General features: G+C 38.0%; 1 protein-coding gene across 2 annotated transcripts in view; it reads left to right on the top strand.

Annotated features, from left to right (window-relative positions):
* The window catches only part of Dcaf5 (DDB1 and CUL4 associated factor 5), a 100012-nt gene that overhangs the window by 39554 nt on the left and 35389 nt on the right, over positions 1-25069 (top strand). For both annotated transcript variants that reach the window (XM_027929396.3, XM_027929395.3), the window contains exon 6: positions 18082-18295. In XM_027929396.3, coding sequence (XP_027785197.2) covers positions 18082-18295 — 214 coding nt within the window. The remainder of the gene's footprint in view (positions 1-18081; positions 18296-25069) is intronic.

Raw genomic sequence — 25069 nt, forward strand, 5'->3', positions numbered from 1 at the left:
AAGGGGAAGGAGTGTCTTAATTCTCCTCTTGATTCTCTTCCAGTCTCCTCCACTAGTTTATTGCTATGCATCGCATGGGCCCTTTCCTTGTTAAACTTACAAAGGGCTCCTTTCTTAATAAAATTTCTAAGTGATGATTATTATTTAGTTTTACACTGACATTTAGGGTTTTATACATACAATTATTTAAGTATTTAAAGGTAAACAAAAAAGAAAGAAGAACCCTGACATGCTTTTTGAATGTTTGTATATTAAGATGGTTCTTCTACTTCCAGGTCTCTAATTACTTATTCTCTCCAAAGGTAACAACAGTGAAAAAAGAGTCTTTCCAGGACATAATTTAATGCAGATATTAGCATGCATGTGTATACTTTAAAAAAATTAGACTGCTGGCCATGGTGGCACATGCCTATAATCCCAGCAACTCAGGAGACTTGAGGAAGAAGGATCACAAGTTTGAAGCCTGCCTAGGCAATTAAATGAGACCCTGTCTCAAAATAAAAATGAAGGTTGGGGATGTGGCTCAGTGGTAAAGTGCCCCTGGGTTTAATTTCCAATACCACTAAAAAAGAAGAAAAAGAAACTGAAAGAGCCTGTAATATCCACTATTCTCAACTCCTCCGAACCTTCAATTAACATGTCCTGGAGATCTTTTCTTGTCAGCACTTACAGATTTGGCTCATTCTTTTAATGGCTATGCGATGTCCCATTAATGTGACATACCTAAAAACTAGTACTTGTTTCCAATTTGGGGCCTCTATAAACAAGGCTATGTTGAACATGTTTGCACACCTGTTTTGGCCTACTTTTGCAAAATATCTTTAGGAATTCAGAATAGTATTTTTTGTTTTGGGGGGTTTTTTTGGTGGAGGTCTGAATCCCAGGCCTTATGCATGCGAGGCAAGCACTGTACCAACTGAGCTACATCCCCAGCCCAAGAATAGTGTGTTTTTATATTTTTGATAAAAATTGTCAACTATACCCCCACCACCAAAGCTGCATTGACTTACAAACTTACCAACTGTGTTTGAGATTATGTTTTCTCCAGACCCTCACCAACAATGAAAGTGTTTCTAACATTTTAGAGGGAAATTATAGCTTCTTGTTTTGATTTCTTCTTTAGCTCATGGTTGAGGTTTTGTGGTTTCTTTGGTAACATATAATTTTCAAAGTCCATGAGGGAAAAGAGTCACCTAATAAAGCTATTTGGTAATCTTGACTGATTTCTTTTTTTTTTTTTTAATCAAAGGAGGAGCACAGTGCCAAGGGAACTAGGATGTTTTTGCCTGTTTATTCTAACCCTTCTAATATTCAGTGAGGCTCTCTGGGCATCAGGTAGAAAAGAGCATGACATATTCTTAGAATACTTCTTAATTTCACAAAGTGGATTTTGGGAATTACAGATCTTTTCTGTTCAGATTCCCTCAGTGCAAGTTGGTATGGAGGAGGGAGAGAAGGCGCTTTGTGTTTTCCATATAGGATTAATTATGCTGAGTTGCAGTAGATAATTTGTCTCTTGAGCACAGCTGCCTAGAAACCCTATCCCAGATCTTGGGGCGGTTCTGAGTCCCTTGGGTGGGAGGACAAGCCTGGAACAGGATAGGTGTACTTTAGGGATAAAGTATAGGGAGAGATTTTAGGGTATTTGTGAACCTCTTAAAATTACAGGTGAAATTATAGGTGCCTATTTGAGCAATCATATGCAGCATTTTTTTTTCCCTTGGAACAAAAGCTTTGTCCAGGTTCTCATAGAGACCCTTGACCTCAAAAGGATAAGAGTTGCTTGATGTTCTGACCATTTCAGGTTTAGAGCCTATTTTGTTTCCTTACCAGCCTTATTAGTGACTTCCAGCTTATAATAGCATGGACATGTAGGTGGGTGAATTCAGGGCCTACTTGGAAGGGCTGTTGGCCTTCTGGAAACGAATATAATCTCCTTGAAGCCATGAGGTAAGCCTTATATTGAGTCCTTTCTGGCTGAACCTATGGATTATTCAATTTTAAAATGATTTCTGTAGCCTATTTCAAGCCTAATCAATAATGTTCTACTTTAGTTTGATAGCCTGTAGATGTGTGAGCAGAGACATTTATGTTCAACTGCTGCCCTGAAATAAGCTGATTAGAGAGCTAGCTAGAAGAATAAAATGTCAGTTGTAGAAAAGAATTTAGTTATCACCGATTTCCTCATTGTACAGATTAAGAAACTAGCCTAGCAAGGTATGGGAACACAGAAGAACTTAATGGCTTATAGAGTATGGGATCCAAAGCCACACATATGGGTATTGATCCAGGCAGTACGTCTTAATAGCCACATGATCCTTAATAAACTACTTTACCTCTTAATGCCTTGTAATCATAAATAATAGCTAACTTTTTGAACATTACACATGCCAGGGGTAATGACAGTTACCTGAATAGCCACCTTATTTAATCCTTACAACAGCCATATGAAATAAGTTCTTATTGATTGATTGTACCAGGGACAGTCAATCACTGAGCCACATCCCCAGCCCATTTTTTATTTTGAGACAAGGTCTCATCAAGTTGCTTAAGCTGGCTTTGAATTTGCGATCCTCCTGCCTCAGCCTCCTGAGCTGCCGTAATTATAGGCTTGTGCCACTGTACCCAGCACTGTTATTATTTTAATGACAAGGAAATTAAGGCATAAAGAGGTGAAATAACTTGTGTTTATATACAGATATATCCCCACTTTCCCCTTCCCCCCCCCAAATCAGATAGTGTCCCTATACATTCTAGTTTTTCTTGACCTATGCCTCCTTGCAGTAGAACTTTTCCAGAATTCCTGTCAGATTTTTCTGATAGACTTTTCCAACTCCTTTAGACTGTCTGCCCCTAAAAATTAACCCCTTTTCCCTGACTCATTGGCCCAGCCTCTGTCTTTATGTTGGCTTTCCAAGATTCTTGCTTTTCTAATCCTGGAAAGCTGCATGTACTACTTATTTTGCTGTGAAACCTTAGAACAGAAGTTGGAAACTAGCTGCCCATAGGCTAGATTGAACCCACACACAGTCTTTGTTTGTTCTACATGATATAATAGAGATTGGCATATTACACAGAAAATGGCAGTTTCTCACATCTCTTGAAAAAGTCACAAGATCTCATATTCTCGGACTTGGTTCTCATATGGTTAGTAGTCAGCCAAAACTTAGTCACAGGCTGTCCTTTAAATTTGATGATGTGTCCAGGTCCCACCACTTCTTTATGTCTTGATATAGATAAAACCCCTCATTTCATTATTTGCCTGGCCCTATAGATATTGGAGTTGGAAGGGTCGATTTTAGGGATTTCAAAGGTGATGAGTATAATTGACTGAATAAGAGAAAATGTCACATATATAAGAATATATTGAATATTTGAACAAGGTTTCATTTACTTCATTTAGATTATATCTGCTGTTATCTTTTTACAACTGTCGTCCCTTGTTGCTGCCAGCATCCCACTTATGTCTTGCTTAGACTATTGCAGTGGCCCTTGAACAATTTTCAGAACTGAGATCTTCTAATGAGTAAAGAATCAGGAAAAAGCAGAATTCCCTCTGCTGTCACTTTGCTTATTTCACCTTTTTCATTGCATGTTTTAGCTGTCTGCTCACCCACCACCCTTCTGATCTTTTTAGTATCTGTCAGGAACTGTTAGTTCTGTGACAGGTAACAGTGTCTTGCTTTGACAAGGATAATAGAGAGAGTGGTTCTTTCCCACTCAGTAAAACTAGGGCAAGCCAGGAATCCATACAGAGACTTACTTTATAAGATGGTGCTTTTAGGTGTTGTATACATGATATAACAGAAAATGGACAGTAGGTGCAAATTCACATTTTCAAAAGAAATTGTTCTTAGGACCTTGTCTGCCTTTGGGGATCTCTAGGTTAAAGAGATCTCTTTCTCTCTTTAGCGCCTATGTCAATCTTGCTTCTGTAGAGATCATATTAAATGTAAATCTTTGCCTTCTATACAAGCCGGACAATCTCTGCCATATTGCATTTGAAGGTTGCTCATGCTATTGTGGGAAAATGGAGCTCAAGGTTCAACATCAAAGGCTGGAAAAGGTGCCTTATGCTTTGACATTTGTTTAAACTTTAAGGAATGAAGATTTTTCCTGATCTTGACCTTCTTCTTTTCATAATGTAGAACCATTAGAATGGACAGATTTCTTAAAATTTTTTTAAAAAGATCCCCAAAGCACTATATATGAAAGAAAAAAATTGATAAGTTGGATTACATTAAAATTAAGAACTTCTGTTTGTCAGACTTCGTTTGTTAATAGATAAGCTAAGGATAATAACATTTGTAATACATATGTTGAACAAAATTGCTATCCAGAGTATATAAAGAACTATAAACCAAAGACAAAAACCTCAGGTTTTTTTTTTTGTTTTGTTTTTCAGTGCTGGGGATAGAACACCAGGTCTTACACACACATACTAAGCAAGCGCTCTGCACTAAGCTACATCCCTAGCCCCTAAATTCAGTTTTTTAAAAGAGCAGAAATGTTGAACAGGTGCTTCACCAAACAAGATATCCATATAGCTAATAAGTGCTTGAAAGGTACTCAACTTTGTTATTTATGAGGTAATTGAAAATTAAAACCATAATGAGTTATCACTATATGCCCAGATAGATAAAACTTAAAAAAGATGAATAGTATTGAAAAGAGTGTGGAACAAATGAAGCTCTCATACATTTTAGGTGAGTCTAAATTAGGAAAAGCTAGTGTCATCTCTACAAAAGCTAAACATTTCACTCAGCAATTTCACTCTTAGGAATACCTAAGAGAAGTGTACACATATTTGCATCAAAGTCATACACAAGAATATTTCAGCTGCTTTTTTCATAATAGCCAAAAGCTAGAAACAAATTAAATGTCATTTAAAGGAAAATGAGTAAATAAACTGTGGAATAGCCAAACAATAAAATGGCTGCAGACATAAAAATGAATTAATTATAGATACACACATTGACATGGATGAATCTCATAGTCATAATGTAGAATGAAAAAAGCCAGATACTGATCAAACAGATCTATATTGTAAATTCAATTTGTGTAACATTTAGAAACAGTTAGAGAAGTTAGAGTAGTGGTTACCCAATCCCTAGAGTATTGACCTAGGTAGTCATATCTTGGTCTGGCTAGTGTTTTCATGGTTGTATACTTATATACAAATGTATTCACCTATATACATGTAGTATTAATGCGTTGATCCTATCATATTGTTAAAAAAAAATTGAAGGCCACTATTGCTTCACGTGTGTTATTACATTCTTCCCTGTGATTCTAGTGGTTGTAACAATATAATCATTTCTTTAGGGAGCTAGCTTAAAGGGACAAAAGAAGGGGAGGAAAGAGAGGAGAGGCCAGCATTTTTTTTTTTTAGTTTTTTTAGGTGAACACAATATTTTAATTTTATTTTTATGTGGTGCTGAGGATAGAACCCAGTGCCTCACGCACGCCAGGCAAGTGCACTACCACTTCAGCCACATCCCCAACCGGAGCCAGCAGTTTAGATGGTTAGAAAATTGCAGTGGACAAGTCTGGGCTCAGTGAAGTTTGATTTTCAGAATGATGAGCTCTTAGTCAAAAGATATGCCTTCTAGTTAGCTACTCTTTTCTTTCTTTCTTCTCCCACTCACTCATCTTTACCATACATAGTCATACAATACTCATGCAAGCATCCTATCCACTGAAACCCTTAATAAAAGCCTTGTTTTGGCTCTGGGGATATAGCTCAGTTGGTAGAGTACTTGCCTTGCATGCATAAGGACCTGAGTTCAATCCTTAGCAACACACACACACACACACACACACACACACAAAGGCCGTGTTTTCTCCCTAACACTGTATTCCTTTTTTAACTTGTTTTTATTAATGTTATCATCACTTTTTAATCATTCTGGCTGAAGTCTCAGTCCTGGGTAATTCTTCTGTCTCTCCCTCTGCTGTAACCAGCCTTGTTCTGTTAGTGCCTGGTCATTCTTTGCCATTCACAAAGCTGCCACAGCATGTTACATCCATATCAGACTTTGCATAAGGCAACAGCTCTCTCTCTCTCTCTCTCTCTCTCTCTCTTTAGAGAGAGAGAGAATTTTTTAATATTTATTTTTCAGATTTTGGTGGACACAACATCTTTTATTTTATTTTTATGTGGTGCTAAGGATCTAACCCAGCGCCCCGTGCATGCTAGGCGAGAGCATTACTGCTTGAGCCACATCCCCAGCCCCAGCACCCTCTCTTTAACTTGCCTGTTTGTTTGTTTGTTTAGGAGGGTACTGGGGATTAAATCCAGGGGCACTTAACTGAAGCCACATTCTCAGTCCTTTTTATTTTTTATTTTATGACAAGGTCTCACTAAGTTGTTTTGGGCCTCACTAAGTTGTTGAGGCTAGTCTTGAACTCTAGATCCTCCTGCCTCAGCCTTCCAAGCTGCCCAGATTACAGGTGTGCACCACCATGCCTGACTTGCCTGTTCTAATAGCAATATCCTTAAACATAATTTTTACTATTGCCCTATGCAGGAGCTTTAGCAACTTCTTATGATCTTTGTTTAATTTGCATCCATGTCCAAAACTTATAATATGAGATGTTCTAAGAAAAAAATAATTTTGTTTTGGAATGAATGTATGACCTACTTTACTGGATAAAATCAAAACTCCTTAAGCAGTCTGTTCTTTCTCCATGCAGCCTCCCTTCTCCCCTTGTATTACTCCCAAACATACAAACAAACAGAGGAGAATTTTTCCTTTTTTCTTTAACTATTCAGTTCCTAGTTACTGAGGTCAAGTGATAACCCATAAGGGAGAACTTCCTTGCTAGACCTCCCTATTACATATTCTTCCTTTACTCACTGTGTCCCTAGGACCCAACAGTTAAGTATGTAATGAACAAAACTTAGCCTTAGGAGGGGAAAGGATTTCTCGGTTCACTACTTCTATAAAGTAGTTATGGTCTGTGGCATTCATGTTGCATGTATTAGCCACTGCATTTACCATTATTAATTGTTAAATGACTATGTTTTTACCTCCAGCTGATTACTGGGAAGGATATCTCTAATCCTTCCCAGTACTCAGTGATTGCTTCTCAGAAAGGAGGTACTTGTGCTAATCAGTATTATTACTTGTGCTTTTCTGTGAATTTTAAAGGACAGAGCCATGTGTCATTCATCTTTAATCTCTAGACCCTAGCACAATTCTTGCAATGTTATAGAAGCTTAGTATATGTTGAATGAATGCATAGTATTGTGCTTATCCCAAATCCCCCAAAAAACCAAAGGTCAGATGTTCTCCCTGATATGTAGCCATTAACACTCAACAAGGGGCGGGGTGCGGTGGGGTGGGGAAAAGTAGAAATTCAGTGGATTAAACAAAGAGAATGAAGAGAATGATGGGGGGAATAGGAATAGGAAAGGCAGTGGATTGAATCTGATATAACTTTCCTATGTATACATATGAATACACCACAATGAATCTCAACGTTGTGTACATCCACAAGACTGGGTTCCTACTTAGAATAAAATATACTCCATATTTGTATAAATATGACAGAATAGACTCTACTGTCATATATAACTATAAAGAACAAACAAAATTAAAAATAGTCTATTTTCAAAGCGAATTTTTTGTAATGTTTCTGGACCTGAAATCCCTGAGTAAAATGCCATGGATCAAAATGTTGTTTCTGAGGAAGTGGAGGTGAGAGGGGTTCTTGCTGGGCTTTGAACACCTTGTCATTTTTGTGGGAGAAAGCCAGGTGTTCTAGTGAAATTGTTTTCTAGTTTTTAAGCCACAAGATGGAGCTATAGAATCAATTTTGCTCACTGGAGAACTCCAAGCTCTGGTATCCTAACCTAACCTGGTATCCTCAAACTTCAGAATTACCTTGTGCTCCATTCTGAAGTCCATAACTAGAGATTAAATTGTTTGTCAGGAATGGGACCTGTGAATCTGCCATTTTTAAAAATAGGACCCAGGTGATTTCACAACTTTACTTGTCTTGCATGATGGAAGCAGAAGTCTGTGATGAATTTGCTGCCAAGTTCAGCCAGACTCAGGGTCTTTGGGCTTTAGGCCAGAGCTTCCCTGTGTCTATTCCTTCACACCAAACACAGATTGAAAACCTTAGATTCAGACCATAGCATCAGGGGAATATTTAGTGCATGGATGGGAGATTTAGAAGCATGTACCATTTCTTATGCATCCTATAATAACTCTCTCTAAGTCTAGTTATTCAGGAAGAGATGATATCAGAACCCTAAATCAAGTGGACTTTCTTATTTTTTAAATCAAATGTTTAGCTGGGTGTGGTAATGTTCACCTATAATCCCAGCAGCTTGGGAGGCTGAGACAGGAGGATCAGGATCACAAGTTCAAAGCCAGACTCAACAACAGCGAGGTACTGTCTCTCAATAAAAATCCAAAAAAATAGGGGTGGGGATGTGGCTCAGTTGTTGCGTGCCCCTGAGTTCAATCCCTGGTAGCCTCCCCCTACCTCCCCCCCCAAAAAAAAAAAATCAAATGTTCACATTTTCTTTTTAAAACATTTTACAAAATAATTTTCAAATTTATATAAAAGTAGGATAGTAAAATGAACTCCTATACCTACCACTCAGCTTCATAAATTGCTGATGGGAGTGTATAATGGTATAGCTACTCTGGAAAAGAGTTTGGTGGTTTTTTTATAAATTAAAGATGAACTTATGACCTAGCGATTATACTCTTGAGTATTTATATAAGATATAAACACTTATTTTCATACAGAAGTTCATACATGGTTGTTTATAGCAGATTTAATCAGAATGGGTCAAAGTAGGAAACTATACACATATCCTTCAATGAATAAATAGCTAAACAAATTGTGGTATATTCATACCATAGAATATTACTCAGTGATTAAAAGAAGAAGAAGGAACTATTGACAGATGCAATAACTTTAATGAATTTCAAGAACTTTTTTTTTTTTTTTTTGGTACTAGGGATTGAACCCAGTGATACTCAACCACTGAGCCACATCCCAGCCCTTTTTTTGTGTTTTATTTAGAGACAGTGTCTCATTGAGTTGCTTAGGACCTTGCTAAACCACTGAGATTACAGGTGTGTGACGCTGTGCCCACCTTCAAAGAGATTTTGCTGAAAGAAGAATTTAATCTCAAAAAGAATGCTTACTCCTTGGGTTCCATTTATGGGATATTTATGAAATAATATAAAGATGAGAACAAATTAGTGGTTTCCAGGAGTTAAATTGAGGATTAAGAAAATCTTGTGATAGTGCAGATAAGTATCTTCATTGTGATGGTGGTTCCGTGAAGTCACACATATGACATAACTACATGTGTGCTCACACAATTGAGAGTACACATATAAATGATAAAATGTGAAAAAAAAAAAAAAAACTTCTGAGGATGTACCACTATAAATTTCCTGCTTTGTTTTGTTTTGGTTTTCATCTTTTTCTTTTGTTTGTGGTATGGGGTATTGAACCCAGGGCCTTGTGCATGCTAGGCAAGTGCTCTACAACTGAGCTAAGCCCCCAGACCTTTTTAAAAAATTTTAATCTGAGAGAGGGTCTTGCTAAATTGCCCAGGTTTTCCTCGAATTTGTGATCCTCCTTTCTCAGTCTCCAGGGTAGTTGGGATTATAGACATGTGCCAGAATACTGCCTGGCTAAAATTTAAAAAAAGAATACAAATAACATAATAATATTCTCCTTTTGAAATTGTCAATAGGGTTAAAGTTTCCTCTAATTACCTCTTCTATCCCTGGTCCGTTTCCCCTTCCCTTCATGGTATTGAGTATTATGAGTTTATATTATATACTTCCAGAAGTTTTTTTTTTTTTTTTTTTTTTGGCTTCTATATGCTTGTACAGATTCCCTTAGAAAACATATGGTATTGTTTATGTATACATGTGGTTTTTACACAAATGATATACTACTCTATAATCATTGTACAACTTTTTTGCTCATCAGTACGTTAGAAATTTATGGATATATTAACATATCCAGACTTATCTTGTTTAGTTTGCTAATTAATAATTTGAGTCAACTCACCTACTTTCTCTGTTAAGAATCAGCAGAAGGGTCAGGCACAATGGTGCACGCCTGTAATCGAAGAGACTTGTGAGGCTGAGGCAGGAGGATCATGAGTTCAAAGCCAGCCTCAGCAACTTAGTGAGGCGTAAGCAACTCAGTGAGATCCTGTCCCTAAATAAAAAATAAAAAGGGCTGGGGATGTGGCTCAGTAGTTGAGTGCCCCTGGGTTTAATCCCTAGTACCCCACCCCACCCCCCCCCAAAAAAAGCAGAGGTTATTCTTCCAGAAATTCTTTAAGACCACTCCCACTTCTGTCTCCCCAGTGGAGAGTACTTATTGTTCCTATGTCCTCTCATAGCACACCCCTCATTACAGCACCATTCACGTTATGGAAGGAAACTGGTGGATTTCCTATCCTTTTTTAGTCGTTGATGGGGTTTTATTCGTCTTATCATATCTTTTTAATCAATGTGCCTGGCACAGTATCTAGAATAGTTAGCAGGAATTCAAAAATGTTTAAATTCTTTGTTTTGGTTCTAAGGATTAAACCAGGGGTGCCTTACCACTGAGGTATATCCTTAACCTCCCCCCTTTTTTAATTTATTTTTTTTAATTGTAGAGGGACACAATGTCTTTATTTTTTATTTGTTTTTTATGTGTGCTGAGGATTGAACCTAGGGCCTCATGCAAGGCAAGTGCTCTACAACCCCAGCCCCCTTTTTTAATCTTGATATAGGGTCTCACTAAGGTTGCTTAGGGCCTCGCCAAGTTGCTGAATCTGGCCTCGACTTTATGATTCTCCTGCCTCAGCCTCCTGAGGTTATAAACTTGCTTAAATTCCTTTTTTTTTTTTCTGTTTTATACCAGGGATTGAAACCAGGGTGCTTAACCACTGAGCAACATCCCCAGCCCTTTTTATGTTTTATTTTGAGACAGGTTCCCACTGAATTACTTAGGCCTCATTAAGTTGCAGAGGCTGGCTTTGAACTCATGATCCTCCTGCCTCAGCCTCTCAAGCTACTGGGATTATAAGCTAGGCATACTTAAATTCTTACTTTTTGTTGGCCACGTAAGTGATTAGCAATGGATTCATTTACCTCTCTTGAAGGATGAAGGTGGCATCATGTGAAGAGAAGGAAACCTGAATTGTCATTCGCAAATTTTGTGAGCTACAGTTGTGTACCTACTCCTATTTCTGAAACTTTTCTTTTTTTTTAATATTTATTTTTTAGTTTTTTTTTAGGTGGACACAATGTCTTTATTTTACATTTATGTGGTGCTGAGGATCAAACCCAGTGCCTAGTACATGCTAGGTGAGCACTCTACCACTGAGCCACAACCCTGGTCCCTATTTCTGTAACTTTATGCTGCTCTGCTGCTTGCCTCTTAGGATTGAGTTTTGTGGTCAGACAAATATCAGGAGCTGTGTAAACCTTGAGCATTTTTATTTTAATGTTCTAAGTCAAGAGTTTTTTATACTGCTGCTGTTCATGATCTATTAGGTCATTTACTCAACAGCTATTATTAAATGCCTATTATGTACCTAATATTATTCAAGGTTCAGATGCACCCGGAAAAGATAACTCATATTTGGGAAGGAACATTTCAGGCTATAGAATCTACGAGTGCAAATGCCTGGCATGTTCTAGGAACAGTAAAAGAGGCACCATGTGGTTAGAGTAATGTACGAAGAGAGTTCTAGGGTCAGAGACATAAAGGATGAGGGTAGGTGGTATTATCTAAGGCCTTATTGACATTGTAAAGAATCTGGGTTTTACTTTGGATGAAATGGGAAGTCACTAGAGGTTTTTCAGCAAAGCAATAATGTGATGGGATTCAGGAAGAGTGGAAGCAAGGGGACTAAATAGCATGCTCTTTCATGCTAGTGGGTCGTGAAATCAATTTAGGTGGTCACAAATATGTATTAAATACAGAAAGAAAGAAAAATAGTGTATTGCATATAGTAGGTGGTAAGCATCATTTGACAAATTTATACTAAAAGAATGTGGGTGTACTGGGATGCTATGTAAAATGTATTTAGTACAAAGGATTACTATGAAAACATTTAAAAGCCGTTGTTCTGAAACATTCATAGTATTGCCAACTTTGGTTTTCAGATGTATTCCCAGTGAATTGTTCCTGTAGGAAAGAAGCCATTTTCCTGTATTATCCTGTCTCATCAATCAGCAGTTTGAAGAAAGAGTTCTTGCCTTGACCTTCCTCATTTATTTATTTATTTATTTATTTATGTATTTATTTAAGTTGTAGTTGGACATAATACCTTTATTTTAATTGTTTTTACGTGGTGCTGAGGATTGAATCCAGGGTCTCGCGTGTGCAAGGCAAGTGCTCTACCACTGAGCCACAACCCCAGCTCCCTTCCTCTCTTCATTTGTTTTCTTTTTTCTTTTTTTTTTTTTTATTGGTTGTTCAAAACATTACAAAGCTCTTGACATATTCTTCATTTGTTTTCAACTCTTTGTATAAGAGTTAATTTTACAAAGTACTAAATTGTAATTTTTGTTTTCTGACCCTCATCTGCTTAGGATTCCTCCCTCGGCCCCCCATCCCCCACCAGACTTTGCTTCTTTCCTCTTTAACATTCCTCTAGTTTTGTGGCCTTGTCACCTGGTACTCAGTGAACCCATCCCAGTTTCTTCTCCTGCCATTAGGAACTGCCTATTTATCTGCATATCTTCCCACCCACTCCTGCACTGTTACTGTTGCTGTAGCAACTGCCGTCCTAATCTACCTCCTTCAACTTGCTTTTTTCTTCTTCCTAACAACCACTATTCATTGAACTCTCCCTCCACAGTTTTATACACTGTGAGGTCAGGGCTGATGCTATGTAAGATGAAGATTAAGTGGCTGCTTACCAAACTCCTCTCTATTTTACAAAGCTTGTGGTAAAGGGTTTTGTTTTTGTTTTAATTAGCCAGGCCATCTGATGAACTCTAATGACTAAATATTGAGTTCTTAATCCTGTGAGAAAGTTGTAAGTATCCTAGAAGATAACTGTTATGGTACTGCCTCTTAATTTATTTAGATGCCTGTTTTGACACTGTGTGACTTTTGGGATCTCTGGGCCAGAAGCAATTACCTGGCCTCTAGAATGCATTAGCCCTGAGCATGATTGGTTCTGGAAGATGAAGATTAGAAATACCACATTTCCTGCCATTCATGTTTGCTTAATGGATGGGCCATATATGCCATTTAATTATGCAAAGACCTCCTAAACAGGAATTGAGTCAAACCCTTCTGCCAAACTCTGTAAAACTTAAATTTCTGGATACTCAGCAAGTACACTGAACTCATAAATATATTTTAAGCCAGAGAAGCTTAGTGGTGAATCATATTCAGGGAACAATAAATTTGTTTAGTCACAGAATACCATGAGTTTTTCTTGGACTAGTTGCCCAACAGTTTAAATTCCTTTAAAGAAATTTCAGTCTTGAGACTGAGGATTGTACTGTTTTAGAAAAAGAGCAAAAAGTTAGGCATGGTGGCATAAGCCTGTACTCCCAGTTACTTGGGAGGCTGAGACAAGAGGATTGCTTGAGCCTAGAAATTCAAGTCTAGCCTGAGCAACATAGAGAGACCCCATCTCAAAAACAACAACAACAACAACTAAACAAACAAAAAGCCGAGAGAACCCACATGCATACCCAGGTTCTTTAGCCCCCTTCCAGCTTATATAAAGGAAATGACTAAGGGATTATTGGGACCCTAAGCATACTTGAATTGGATGAGTGGTGGACTATGACTCCCTGAATTTGCTCACTTTTACCTAGTTCTAGTATCTTCTAGGATTTGTTGTATTCTAAGAGTTGTGTTATAGGAATTACAGAATGTCCCATGTCCCTTATAGGTCATCCTGTCCTGAAGTAGAAACTGATGAAAGTTTTTATCTACCCCCAACCTGGAAGACCTCACTTATGCTTCTTTGCATGTAGTATGAACCAGTTCTGATGTCTGAGTTGGAGTACTGTCTTGATTCCATATGTTGCACAAGTCTTATAGAATTTTCACATAGAAAATATGGGGAAATTCATGCCAGTGCGCTTTGGAAAATCTTGTAGACACTATTAGGCAGCATCAGTTAAACTACTTAACTATGGACTTATGGTAATCTAGGTTCATAGGCTTGGAAGGTTTTTCAGTTCCCTTTATTGTGCTAGATATAACACTCTCTTTTTCTGGAAACAGCCTCAGCCTGTTTTCTTCTATTCCAAGGCTTTAACCTTGGTTAAGTGCTTTTACACTGCTAGAACAATTAAGAAGTCCAGTTGAGGGGCTGGGGATGTGGCTCAAGCCGTAGCGCACTCGCCTGGCATGCATGCGGCCCGGTTTCGATCCTCAGCACCACATACAAACAAAGATGTTGTGTCCACCAAAAACTAAAAAATAAATATTAAAAAAAATTCTCATTCTCTCTCTCTCTCTCTCTCTCTCTCTCTGTCTCTCAAGAAGTCCAGTTGAGTTTTTGTTGTTGTTTTTGTAACTTCAATAAGCAACAATAAACTAAATGCAGTGAGGACTTTTTCCTGATATTCAGAGGTACTCTTGCTTTTTTTCCCCAGGTCTTTTGCATGCTGACCTTTGGATCACCTCCTACTGCATTCCTGTTGCATTTTACAGCAAATAGTTAGTTGAAGATAGGTTGGGAATAATGCATTTCTTTTATTTTTCCTATAGGAATGTTTTTATTTGAAGTCATTTTAACTTGCTTGGCTAGTTCGTTCAAGATACTGCTCATATCATCGGGGTTTATGATGGCAGCCATTTCTCTAGAGGAGTGGAGACAGAAGCATCTCTCTCATCAGGATCAGCATCCAGAAAGTAAATCAAGATTGAGGCATTCTTGTTACATAGAAGCACCTTTGGTTTTCCCAGAGGAAATGAGAAATTTCTTCTCCAACAGGGAATATGTTGAGGACAGAAAAAAATGGCGGTGTGTGTGTGTTGGGGGGGTTGTTAGTAGAGAGTAACTCTGACCTTAAAAGGAATTGGAGTCATTACTAATAGACTTGGGGCTGTAAAAATCGCCATATTGTGTGATTGTGGCTAACTTTTCATTGAGATTCTGGTAATCTATCATTTCTCTATCTTTTCATTTTGCCCCCTTACCCCCATTCCAAAATGGGATCACATTTCTCAAAGTGTCATTAGAGAGTCACCTGCATCAGAATGAACCAGGGTTCCTTGTTAAATTGAAATACCTGGGCCCACTTCCCAGACTGAATTAGAATATCTGGGGGTGGATGCCAAGAACCTACATTTTTAAAAAATTCTAGATGATTTCTTATGCCTATTACTCTTGAAACCATGAGCTATGGAATCTTTGACATTGTATATCCTAACTATGAGGACAAACTACTTTTAAGCCTTTTCTCCCTCGTGAACTAAAGCATCCTTATTTTCACCAGGAATAACCAGCTCAGAGGCCCTTCTGAGAAGTTAATCACTTTCTGTATTTCAGGTGTCATTCATTCCTTTGGAAGGAATCAAAATTTTGTACCCAAACATGAAAGATTCAATGTTGGTAATTGCTGTTCTGTAGATTGCACCCCTAAACATTCTAGGAGCAAGATTCCTATGCACCTTCATTGTGTGAGTCAGGTTCCCTGCCTAGAAGTATAGGCAAGAGAGAAGTTAGTAACTATCCTGAAGTCCACAAACATACCCCTGTAGTGTGGCCATGTTGCAAATGGTGGGTCAAGTAGCTTAGACCAAGATGAGATGGGCCCACATGCTTGTTTTGGGCAGATTCCTCTATACAGGCCTGACTAGAATGGGCAGAGAAAGTTCCTGTTAACAGACAGGAAGAGCGTATTCTAGAGTCCCCAGTTTCCTGTCAGGGTGCTTGGGCTGATGCAAATCCTGCTGCTATGGCTAGTGGGGCAGGCCAAGTTTCTTTCTGTTGAGTCTTGTTTCTACTCCCCTCCCCCAGTCCTATGGATTCTGGTTTATTTGCACATCCCAAGCTGATCTTGGATTGAAAGCCTCTTATTGTTTTTGAGCTCAGTGTTTAGATAACACCACATGCCTGTGGCAGCCAGGGCACCCAGTAAAGGAAATGCCTGGAGTCTAACAGCCCTGTCATTTGTTCTCTGTGTATGTGAGTGAGTGTGGTCTGTGTTTAGGATCATTATAAAAGCATTTCTCTGCAGGGATTATTACTTGGGGACTACAGGGATACCTGGCTGTTCCTTGATGGCTGTTCTAGGGATAGTTTTCTGTCTCTTCTTTTTTTCTTCCCTTTATTCCACTCATAAGAGGATTTCAGGCTGTTCTACCCAACCCTGTTTCTACAGAGCCATAGCACCAGAGCATTCCTCCTTTGGTGAGAAGACTGATTTGTGAGGATGGGGGACACAGGATTGAGTGTAGTGGTAGTACAGGCTGTTTTTATGACCTTGCTATGTTTTAAAGTTCCCATAAAATATCTCCTTTCTTGTCTCCTTAATCTGCGGTATCACTCTCTTGCCAAAAAGAAAATGTGTTATTTCTTCCAGTAACAAATAGCAGTTTAAGTTTTCTCTGGTTAAATGCTTCTAAAACTTCTTTAAAATGTTTCAAATCTGCAAGGTGTGATGGTGCACTTCTATAATCCCAGCTACTCAAGAGGGTGAAGCAGGGTGATCTTAAGTTTGAGGCCAGCCTTGGCAACTTAGTGAGACCCCTGTCCCAAAAAATATAAAGGATTGGGGATATAGCCCAGTGGTAGAGCACTTTTTATTTCAATCTGTAGTACCACACACACATACAAAAAAATTTCAAATCTGTTAGGCTCTAGTTAGATTCTTGATGCCCTTTCCATTGCTGTAATAATTTCTAGAATTTATAAGCCTTTTTTTCTCTAAAACTACTTCCTTTTCGTGACAATGTCTATGTGAGGCAGAGCAGGTTATTAGCTCTGACATGGCCCTCCTTTCTCCATATATCTGACATACATACTTTGCCTCTCTTTCCTACCCAGTAATTCAGTGCTCCAAGAAGTGAACATAAAATACAAAAGAGAACTTGGTTATGGCATGTTGGCAGGCAGTCATCCCTCAGTAATAACATCTGGACACTATGTTACTATATCACTGCCGGAAAGATAAAACGTACACAGACAAGTGTATGTCAAAACGAATACTGTATAAAATGAGTACTGTGTAATTTTTAAAGTTCATGGCTATCCTAGTTCACTGTAATATTGAAAGTATCTTCTGAATCATCAGAAGAAATTATTTAGAATCATACTATAACTTTTTTTTAAATGTTATGAACATCATGAAACTATAGAAGGAATTTTAGGTTAACCAAATCATACTACTCCCTAGTGAAGCTAGATAAATGAAATTGTGTGCATTTACCAAAGTAGATTTCAAAGCTAAATATAAATATGGGAATTATAAAGGGAAACAAGTCATCTTCCTTTTTCAATTGTTATACTACTTTTTCTGCATCTAAATTAAATTTTTTCTTTAATATTTACTCCCTGGATATGCCATATGGAATTAAAAATTGTGAGAACAGACTGAAAATTAAAAAATAAATGCTTGTTATGCTTAATTATGATTATTATTGAAAAAATATCCAGAATAGAATAAAGTATCTATTGTTCTTGCTGATGGTTCTTGTGTCTCTAATACAAAGGATAAATATGTCATTTTACCATCCATGATTTAGCCATTAAGGTGGACATGACTCCTTTCCAGGGTCTTGATGAGTATCTCTTAGAGTATGCACTTAGCTTGGGTAAACAAAATATCTAATGATTTTAATATTTCTCTTTTTTCAAAGTATTTTATCCTTTTCTTAAATTTGCCTTTTGAAGATTGAAGGAACCTGACATTTTAAGTAATTTGTTTTAATGCAACCAAGGAGCAATTCTTATCCTCATTATTACTTTCTAACTGATTTATAGAAATATGCTTTTGCTGAAATTTCGATTTGTAAGCCTGAAGGAGCATATGTGAAGAAATAAATTCAGTGTGTTTTGCAGACTCTTGTCTAGCCTGACTTATGCCGAATCCCTGTGCTTTCTGCTTTTAGTTCTCTCCTGCGCTATGGTGGCAACCTGTCTCTCCAAAGTGCCATGAGTGTGCGATTCAATAGCAATGGGACCCAGCTCCTGGCCCTGCGGCGTCGCCTGCCCCCTGTACTTTATGACATCCACTCCCGCCTGCCAGTGTTCCAGTTTGACAATCAGGGTTACTTCAACTCATGCACCATGAAAAGCTGCTGTTTTGCAGGAGATCGTGACCAGGTAAGTGCCCTCTATCTCCTACATCCACATCTTTGTGTACTGGTCTCTTTTTTCTTTAGCATTTGGTCAGCTGGAAACAGTTGAGGGCAGTGAGAGTCTAGAGACATTCTGGTTTCCTAGTGAGTTTCTTCATGCACACTACCAGTGGGTATTATGAGACACATCATAAACCAAGACTGGCTACAACATAGTTCTTAGTAACCCAGTTCTGCCACATTTCTGAACAGATTTTAAAATTCCAAGCATGTGCCATTTCCAAAGAAAGGAAGGAGTTCATGGAAAATCAACCTAATGATAAGGGACAGTTTTAGTTTTATTATATCAAAAAAACACAGAGATGAATGAAACATCTTAAGTATCATACAGGAGACATGTATCTTGAATGACTTGTTGAGATGGCATCTTTTTGTTGGATGAAATGGGCTGAGCAAGTTTGTTTAAGAGGCAGCCAGATGCTGACTCTGTTTGTTGTTATTGCCATATCACAACTGGGTCTGCAGAGCCCAAGCTGTGAGTTTCCTGCCTTTTCTCAGTGTCACTGGGAATAGAGATACTGATGTTGCTTTAAAGCTGGCAGTTTAAAAGCATACATGGCATTCTTGGTGCTTGTCTGTCTTAGCCATAGAAGTTCTGAAATGGTGTTAGTGACCAGTTGTACTGACCTGAATAACTGATGTCAGTAAAGGCAAATCAAATAAACAATTTTTTTTCTTCTCAAGGAAAACCAATCTTATTGCTACTTTACATTCAGATTGAAAAAAGAAAAGAAAAAAACCTTTGTTTCTTGCTGGTGCTTAGTATTTCATCTTTGGGCTCATCAATTTTGCCGCATTTTGACATAACATACCCCACCTCTTTATTGTTATTTTTGGATAAGAAGCCTAAACAAAAATTTTTTTTCAGTTATATGTTGCACCCAGGGGTGCTCTACCACTGAGTTATATCCCTACTTGTTTTATTTTCTGTTTTGAGACAGGGTCTCACTAAGTTGCCCAGGCTGGCCTCAAACGTGATCTTCCTGCCTCAGCCTCCTGAGTTGCTGGGATCACGGCATATGCCACTGTGCCTGGCAAAAGAAACAATTCTTTGAGAACCTTTCAAGACCCTGCTTTTTAAAGGGTAGGATTTTTCTCTCTAGGCTGAAGTTGCTAGACTCCCTAAGTAGTTTAATGATTTGTATATGTAGTAGGAGTAGAATAAACGCTTGTTGAATTGAGTTGCATGTAGGTAGATAAGAATGTTCAAGTTTTCCAAGATAGATACTTCCCCCTTTGTAGATAATATATTTATTTGCTGAACTGGGGAATTAACCCATGAGTGTTTTACCACTGAGTTAAATCCTAACACCACCCACCTTTTAAAAATGTTTATTTTTTTGTAGGTACTGGGGATTGAACCTAGGGGCATTTTGCCACTGAGCTACATCCCCAGCCCTTTTTATTTTTAATTTTGAGATAGAGTCTCACTAAGTGGCTGAGAGTGGCCTTAGATTTACAAGCCTCCTGTGTCAAGCTTCCTGCGTTGCTGGGATTACAGGTGTATACCACTGTGCCTGGCTTAATTTTTCATGCTTGAAACAGGGTCTTACTAAGTTGCTAAAATGACCTTGAATTTCCAGTCCTCCTTAATCAACCTCCCAAATAGCTGGGATTAAGGGTATGTGCTACCACACCCAGCCAAATTCAGAATTTGTACTCCAGTCCTATGGCCTACTTAGCTTCAGTCCACACTGGAAACCACTAGATGGCCTCAGTTATATAAATGTTATCTTTGGAGGAAGCCATAGTACCTACATGACTTAGTTTTTATTTGCTTATGTGGTACTGTAGGCAATTTGTTTCTTAGGTAGGAAGAATCAGTTTCTAGAGAAGAGGTGATCAGATTCTCAATAGAACAGAGAATTGGTCTGCTATGAAAAATAGTTGATTTAGCTTAATATGGCTGTGGAAATGGCAACCTAGTCCTGCAACCACTACCTTTGTTTATTCCTTCAGTCTTCTTTGCTTTTGTTGATTCTTATATCTTCTGTCAACTTATGCATGTGATTCTTATTTCATTAAATAATAAAAAGCATGCAGAAAATAATAGTTTTTAAGACTTTATTGCCATGAACACTGGCTGAGAAGAAAGACAAGAGTTGAAAAAATATGGATATTGTTTTTTTCTTCAAACTGTATATTAGTAGCCAAAGCCTGTCTTTGTGGAGTCCTTAAAAGACCCAGATCAAATTCTTCTGGCCAAAATGTAGACAACATCTAGACCATTGTTTCTCAACCTCAGCACTGTTGATGTTTCGGCTGAATAAATCTTTGTGGTGTGGGGTTGTCCTGTGCATTGTAGGATGGGTGATAGCATTCCTGGCCTCTCCTTGCTAGATGTCAATAATATCATCCTTTGTTGTCCTCCACACAACCAAAAAGGTCTCTGGGTATTACCAAATGTCCCTTGAAGGGAATGTTGCCCCTTGTTAAAAACCCCTGATCTAGATTATATTTACCGATTTTGCTCAGAAAGCATTAGGGCTGGTGTTGCAGAGGCAGAGCCAGGCAAGGTATTTTGTGATGGTCCTGGGTATGTACATTGAAATTATAGTTAGTTTGCCTTGCATTTATATTTAATGAAAAAACAAAACATTGAGGGACTTTTAGTTTTCTCTATTCAGATTTGACTAGTTCATTATTTATGACTTTTGTTCTAAGGGGAAAGCTTATGGGAATCATATTCTCTCTGATAGACTGCTCTGCTCTTTGGTTGGGGTAGTGGTTTTTCTTGGATGATGGAGAATGCAGTCATTGACTCTGACTTTGGACCAGACTAAGTCTCTTCTTATCCCCCATATAGATTATTAGAGGCATCTAAGAGAATAGGAAATATAGAGATTTAAACTTGGCTTTTCTATTAATTACTTAGCTATAGGTCATCGTGTGGTATTTGGCTTTCTGGCCCTAAGGCTCCTCTAACTGTAAATGCAGATACATATCATATTTACTGTTCAACTTTCAGGGACTTTTGGGAGGATGAATTAATAATGGGTTTACAGTGAAGCTATCAATTGAGTTTATAGTTTTAAGTGCCGCAAAGGAGACCAAACATGTCCCAGTCCTGGAAAATGTCTTTCACAGGTGATTTAAAGACTCTTGACTTTTCGCACTCTGGGCTAAACAGCAGCTGCCACAGTTCAGTATGATCTGCAAGATTGAAATGTGTGTTTGACTAGTCTAGACAGTATCATTTTTGCTGCCTTTAGATTCCAAAGTCTACCTTTTCCTTATATTGATGTGTATGTATGTATGTATGTATTTGGAGTTGGGGTCTTGCTGTATTTCTTTCCAGCTAGTCTAGAAACTATGATTTTCCTGCTTAAGCCTCCCAAGTAGCTGGGATTACAAAGTGCCACCTCTTTCATGTATAGACTAGGAATGCCTGTAGCCTGAGATTCTGTGCTCTGAAACTCTTCATTTAGTCAATGGCTAGGTAACCATTCCAGAGAGGAATCTTGAGAATTCCCATAATAGGAATGAAAATGGATGAGAAAAGCAAAATAGATAAATGATCCTATCTATCTGAGATAGTCTTCTGGCTTTTAATTACAAAGAGATTGGTCAGGCCACACAAATGGATCCAGATATTATTCCAGAGGGCCTGTGCTTCTTTTTGTCTATTCTAGGTTTGCTAGGGATTCATTAACCTCAAAATTAAATTGAAATTTCAAAAAATTTTACTCAGAATAAAGTATGAAATATGTTGAAACTACTTTGTGTTGTCTTCATTTTCATTGCCCCCATTATAGATGATTTCAAATCATAGAACCACTAGAGAGTATTTTGTACAAACTCTTCCTTTCAGCATGAGAAAACTGAGACTCATAAAGATTAGGTAACATAAGTAACCACATATACAATTTTGTAGCTGAGTCAGGACTAGAACCCAGATTTTTGAGCTCTCAGTAGAGACCATTTTTCACTGTATAAATGGCCATAACTTAATGCCACTAGTAGCAAGGCAGACGGAAAAAAAAAATGAATAAATTAGGCTGGGAGTCACAGTAAGGAGTGGTGCAAACTGGCCAACTGTTCAGCCCACATTTCATCAAAGTGGGATAGCTTCTACTCAGTTTAAGCTCATTGTTGTCATGTGAGCCTCCATGTAGCTAGAGGTCTGATTTTCGTAAAGGGGAAGATAGATTTTTATGTGAAGTCTCATTTTTTAATTATTGCAACAAATTCAAACTTTATTGTATGGATAACACAAACCTGTGTATTGCTTTAGAGCCACCATTTGAAACCTCTGTGCTTCTTTCATAGGATGCTTTTTCTCATGTTTAGCTCTATGATTTGTCATGAATTCATGGATGAGTGAAGACAAGTTCTTTTTTCCTGACTCCTGCTGAATGCTTCCTAACTTAGTGTCTTTCTTACCCTCCATCTTTTAAAATATGAAAGCAGTTCTTTTTTTATCCTTAGAGAATACTTTATTGGTTTCTATAATCAAACCCATGTAGATAAGACCTTACATATTTAATACAGTGCATTACCCCTGTACAAATGGAAAAAAATTAAGTTTAATGTTTCTAGACCAATATGGCTGTTAATTTCTGTACAATGCCAACTCAACACGGTAAACTAGGATACTTTTTCCTAAGTTGACAGCACAGCTAAAGATGAAAGCAGTTCTTTTTTTAAAAAAAAAAATATTTTTTTAGTTATACATGGACACAATATGTTTATTTTGTTTATTTATTTTTATGTGGTGCTTGAGGGTCAAACCCAGGATCTCATACATGAGAGGCAAGCACTCTACTGCTGAGCCACAACCCCAGACCGAAAGCAGTTCTTTACTGGGCATTTACTGTATGCCAGATACTGGGAAGGCAGTCACATGACCTTCCAGGCCCTCTTTGGGATCTTTATTAAGGTTCTACATATAATTTGTCTTTCTTACTTGTGGCTATAAATACATGGTTTATTTCTAGTTTAATATTTTAATTATTCAAGTTTAATAACTTACACCATTGAATTAGGTGACAGGAGTAACATCAGATTGGCTGGGTATCAACAGAAACAACCCCAATTAAACACTTGAACTTTTGGGACCTAATCTTACCATGTTGCTCAGGCTAGCCCCTAGCTTTTGGGCTCAAGAGGTCTTCCTGTCTTAGTCTCCTAAGCAGCAGAGACTAAGTACACACCATGCCTAGTTCCTTGCCTTTTTTTTTTTTTTTTAAATCCAGGCAACTTTCTAGTCTTGTAGTATAGTGAGGAATCTTATACTAAAACATTTCTTCTCCTGGAGATTTCCTGAACCCAGGTGTTCTCTTTGCTTTCACATCATACTTAGATTTTTTTTTTCTCCCTAAAGCCTAGATGGGTATGTTCTTTCTTTTTTCCTAGTTTCATTCCTCTCTGTGCCTTCAGTGAGTCAGTTTCTTAATAGAGTTTAAAAAGAGTGTTTCCACCTGCTAGCTTTTTGGCACATACTTGTAAGGCAGCACTCGGCTTTTGTTCCCTTTCTTTCACAATTCCTTAAATGGCTCTCATCCTAGATTGTGAGTCCAGCAGAGCAGCTCAGGCTTCTGGGAAGTCAGTCTTTCAGGCGAGAGGCATGTGTGTCTGAAAGTGGACAGGCTTATCATTTTAAAAATTTCTCTTGCATTAGTCTCATCTAATGGTAGGGTTGATAGTCCCCATGTCTTACTAAAAGAAGGATCAGGAAGGAAACAATAGTAAAACTAAGTTTTCTTGAAAGGATTGAGCACTCGAGCATCTGAGCATTGAGATCTACATAGGTCTTTCTTTTTAATTTGACAGATGGCAGGGATGCCCCAAATCACGATAATGAAACCATCCTGCCCCATCGCCTAAAGAGCTGACTTGTACTCTGTAAATCCAGCAAAATGGCCTTGATATGTGGCCTGGCCTTAGCATATCACCATTCAAACTCTGTGTTGGTGGTGCCTGGATAGAGCAGAGGTACCTGAATGCACCAGTAAGTGCTCTCCAGGCCAGAGAAGCTCCCTATAAAGTTATAACTTTGCTTTTTTTTTTTTTAATAACTCCATGCAGCCCTGATGATGCCTCCATGGGGGCCTGGTATGCCATGTAAATATGAAATAAAAATACACTTTTTTGGGGGGTGGGGATACCAGGGATTAAACCCAGGAACACTCAACCACTGAGCCACATCCCCAGCCCTATTTTGTATTTTATTTAGAGACAGGATCTCACTGAGTTGCTTAGTACCTCACTTTTGCTGAGGCTGGCCTTGAATTTGTGATCCTCCTGCCCCAGCCTTCTGCTAAAAATATAATTTTAATAAAGGAAAATTCAACTTGGGTTCCATTCTTTTATTTGTATTGCATTTTTAGACTTACTTTTATTTTCATCTCCTTGTCTTTCTTTTTCACTATTATATTTAAAGCCTCTTGCAGACCTTTAGGAATAGTTGGATAGGTTTCATGTCCCTGTGAGACTGAGGCCCAGAATAATTTGAAACGGCTGATCTAATCAGTAGCAGGACCAAACTAAGTTTAGGATTAATTTTGCTTATGAGTGCACCCTCTTCCTCATAGACATGCTGCCACCTGTGTTGTTGAGATCAGGTGGTGATGTGGTCTTCTGTGGGGCAATGGGGAAGAACCAAATACAGAAGGTGTGGAAGAGGAATTCCTTTGATGTATTATTTAGGGAGTGAATATTTTAAGAAACTTTGTTTTATAGAGAAAAGGTAGAACAAAAATTACTTGTTTATTAAGGCAGCCATTTTAACTCTTTCTTA

Source organism: Marmota flaviventris, chromosome 2 (assembly GCF_047511675.1).
Source record: "Marmota flaviventris isolate mMarFla1 chromosome 2, mMarFla1.hap1, whole genome shotgun sequence".
In the NCBI taxonomy this organism is placed as follows: Eukaryota; Metazoa; Chordata; class Mammalia; order Rodentia; family Sciuridae; genus Marmota; species Marmota flaviventris.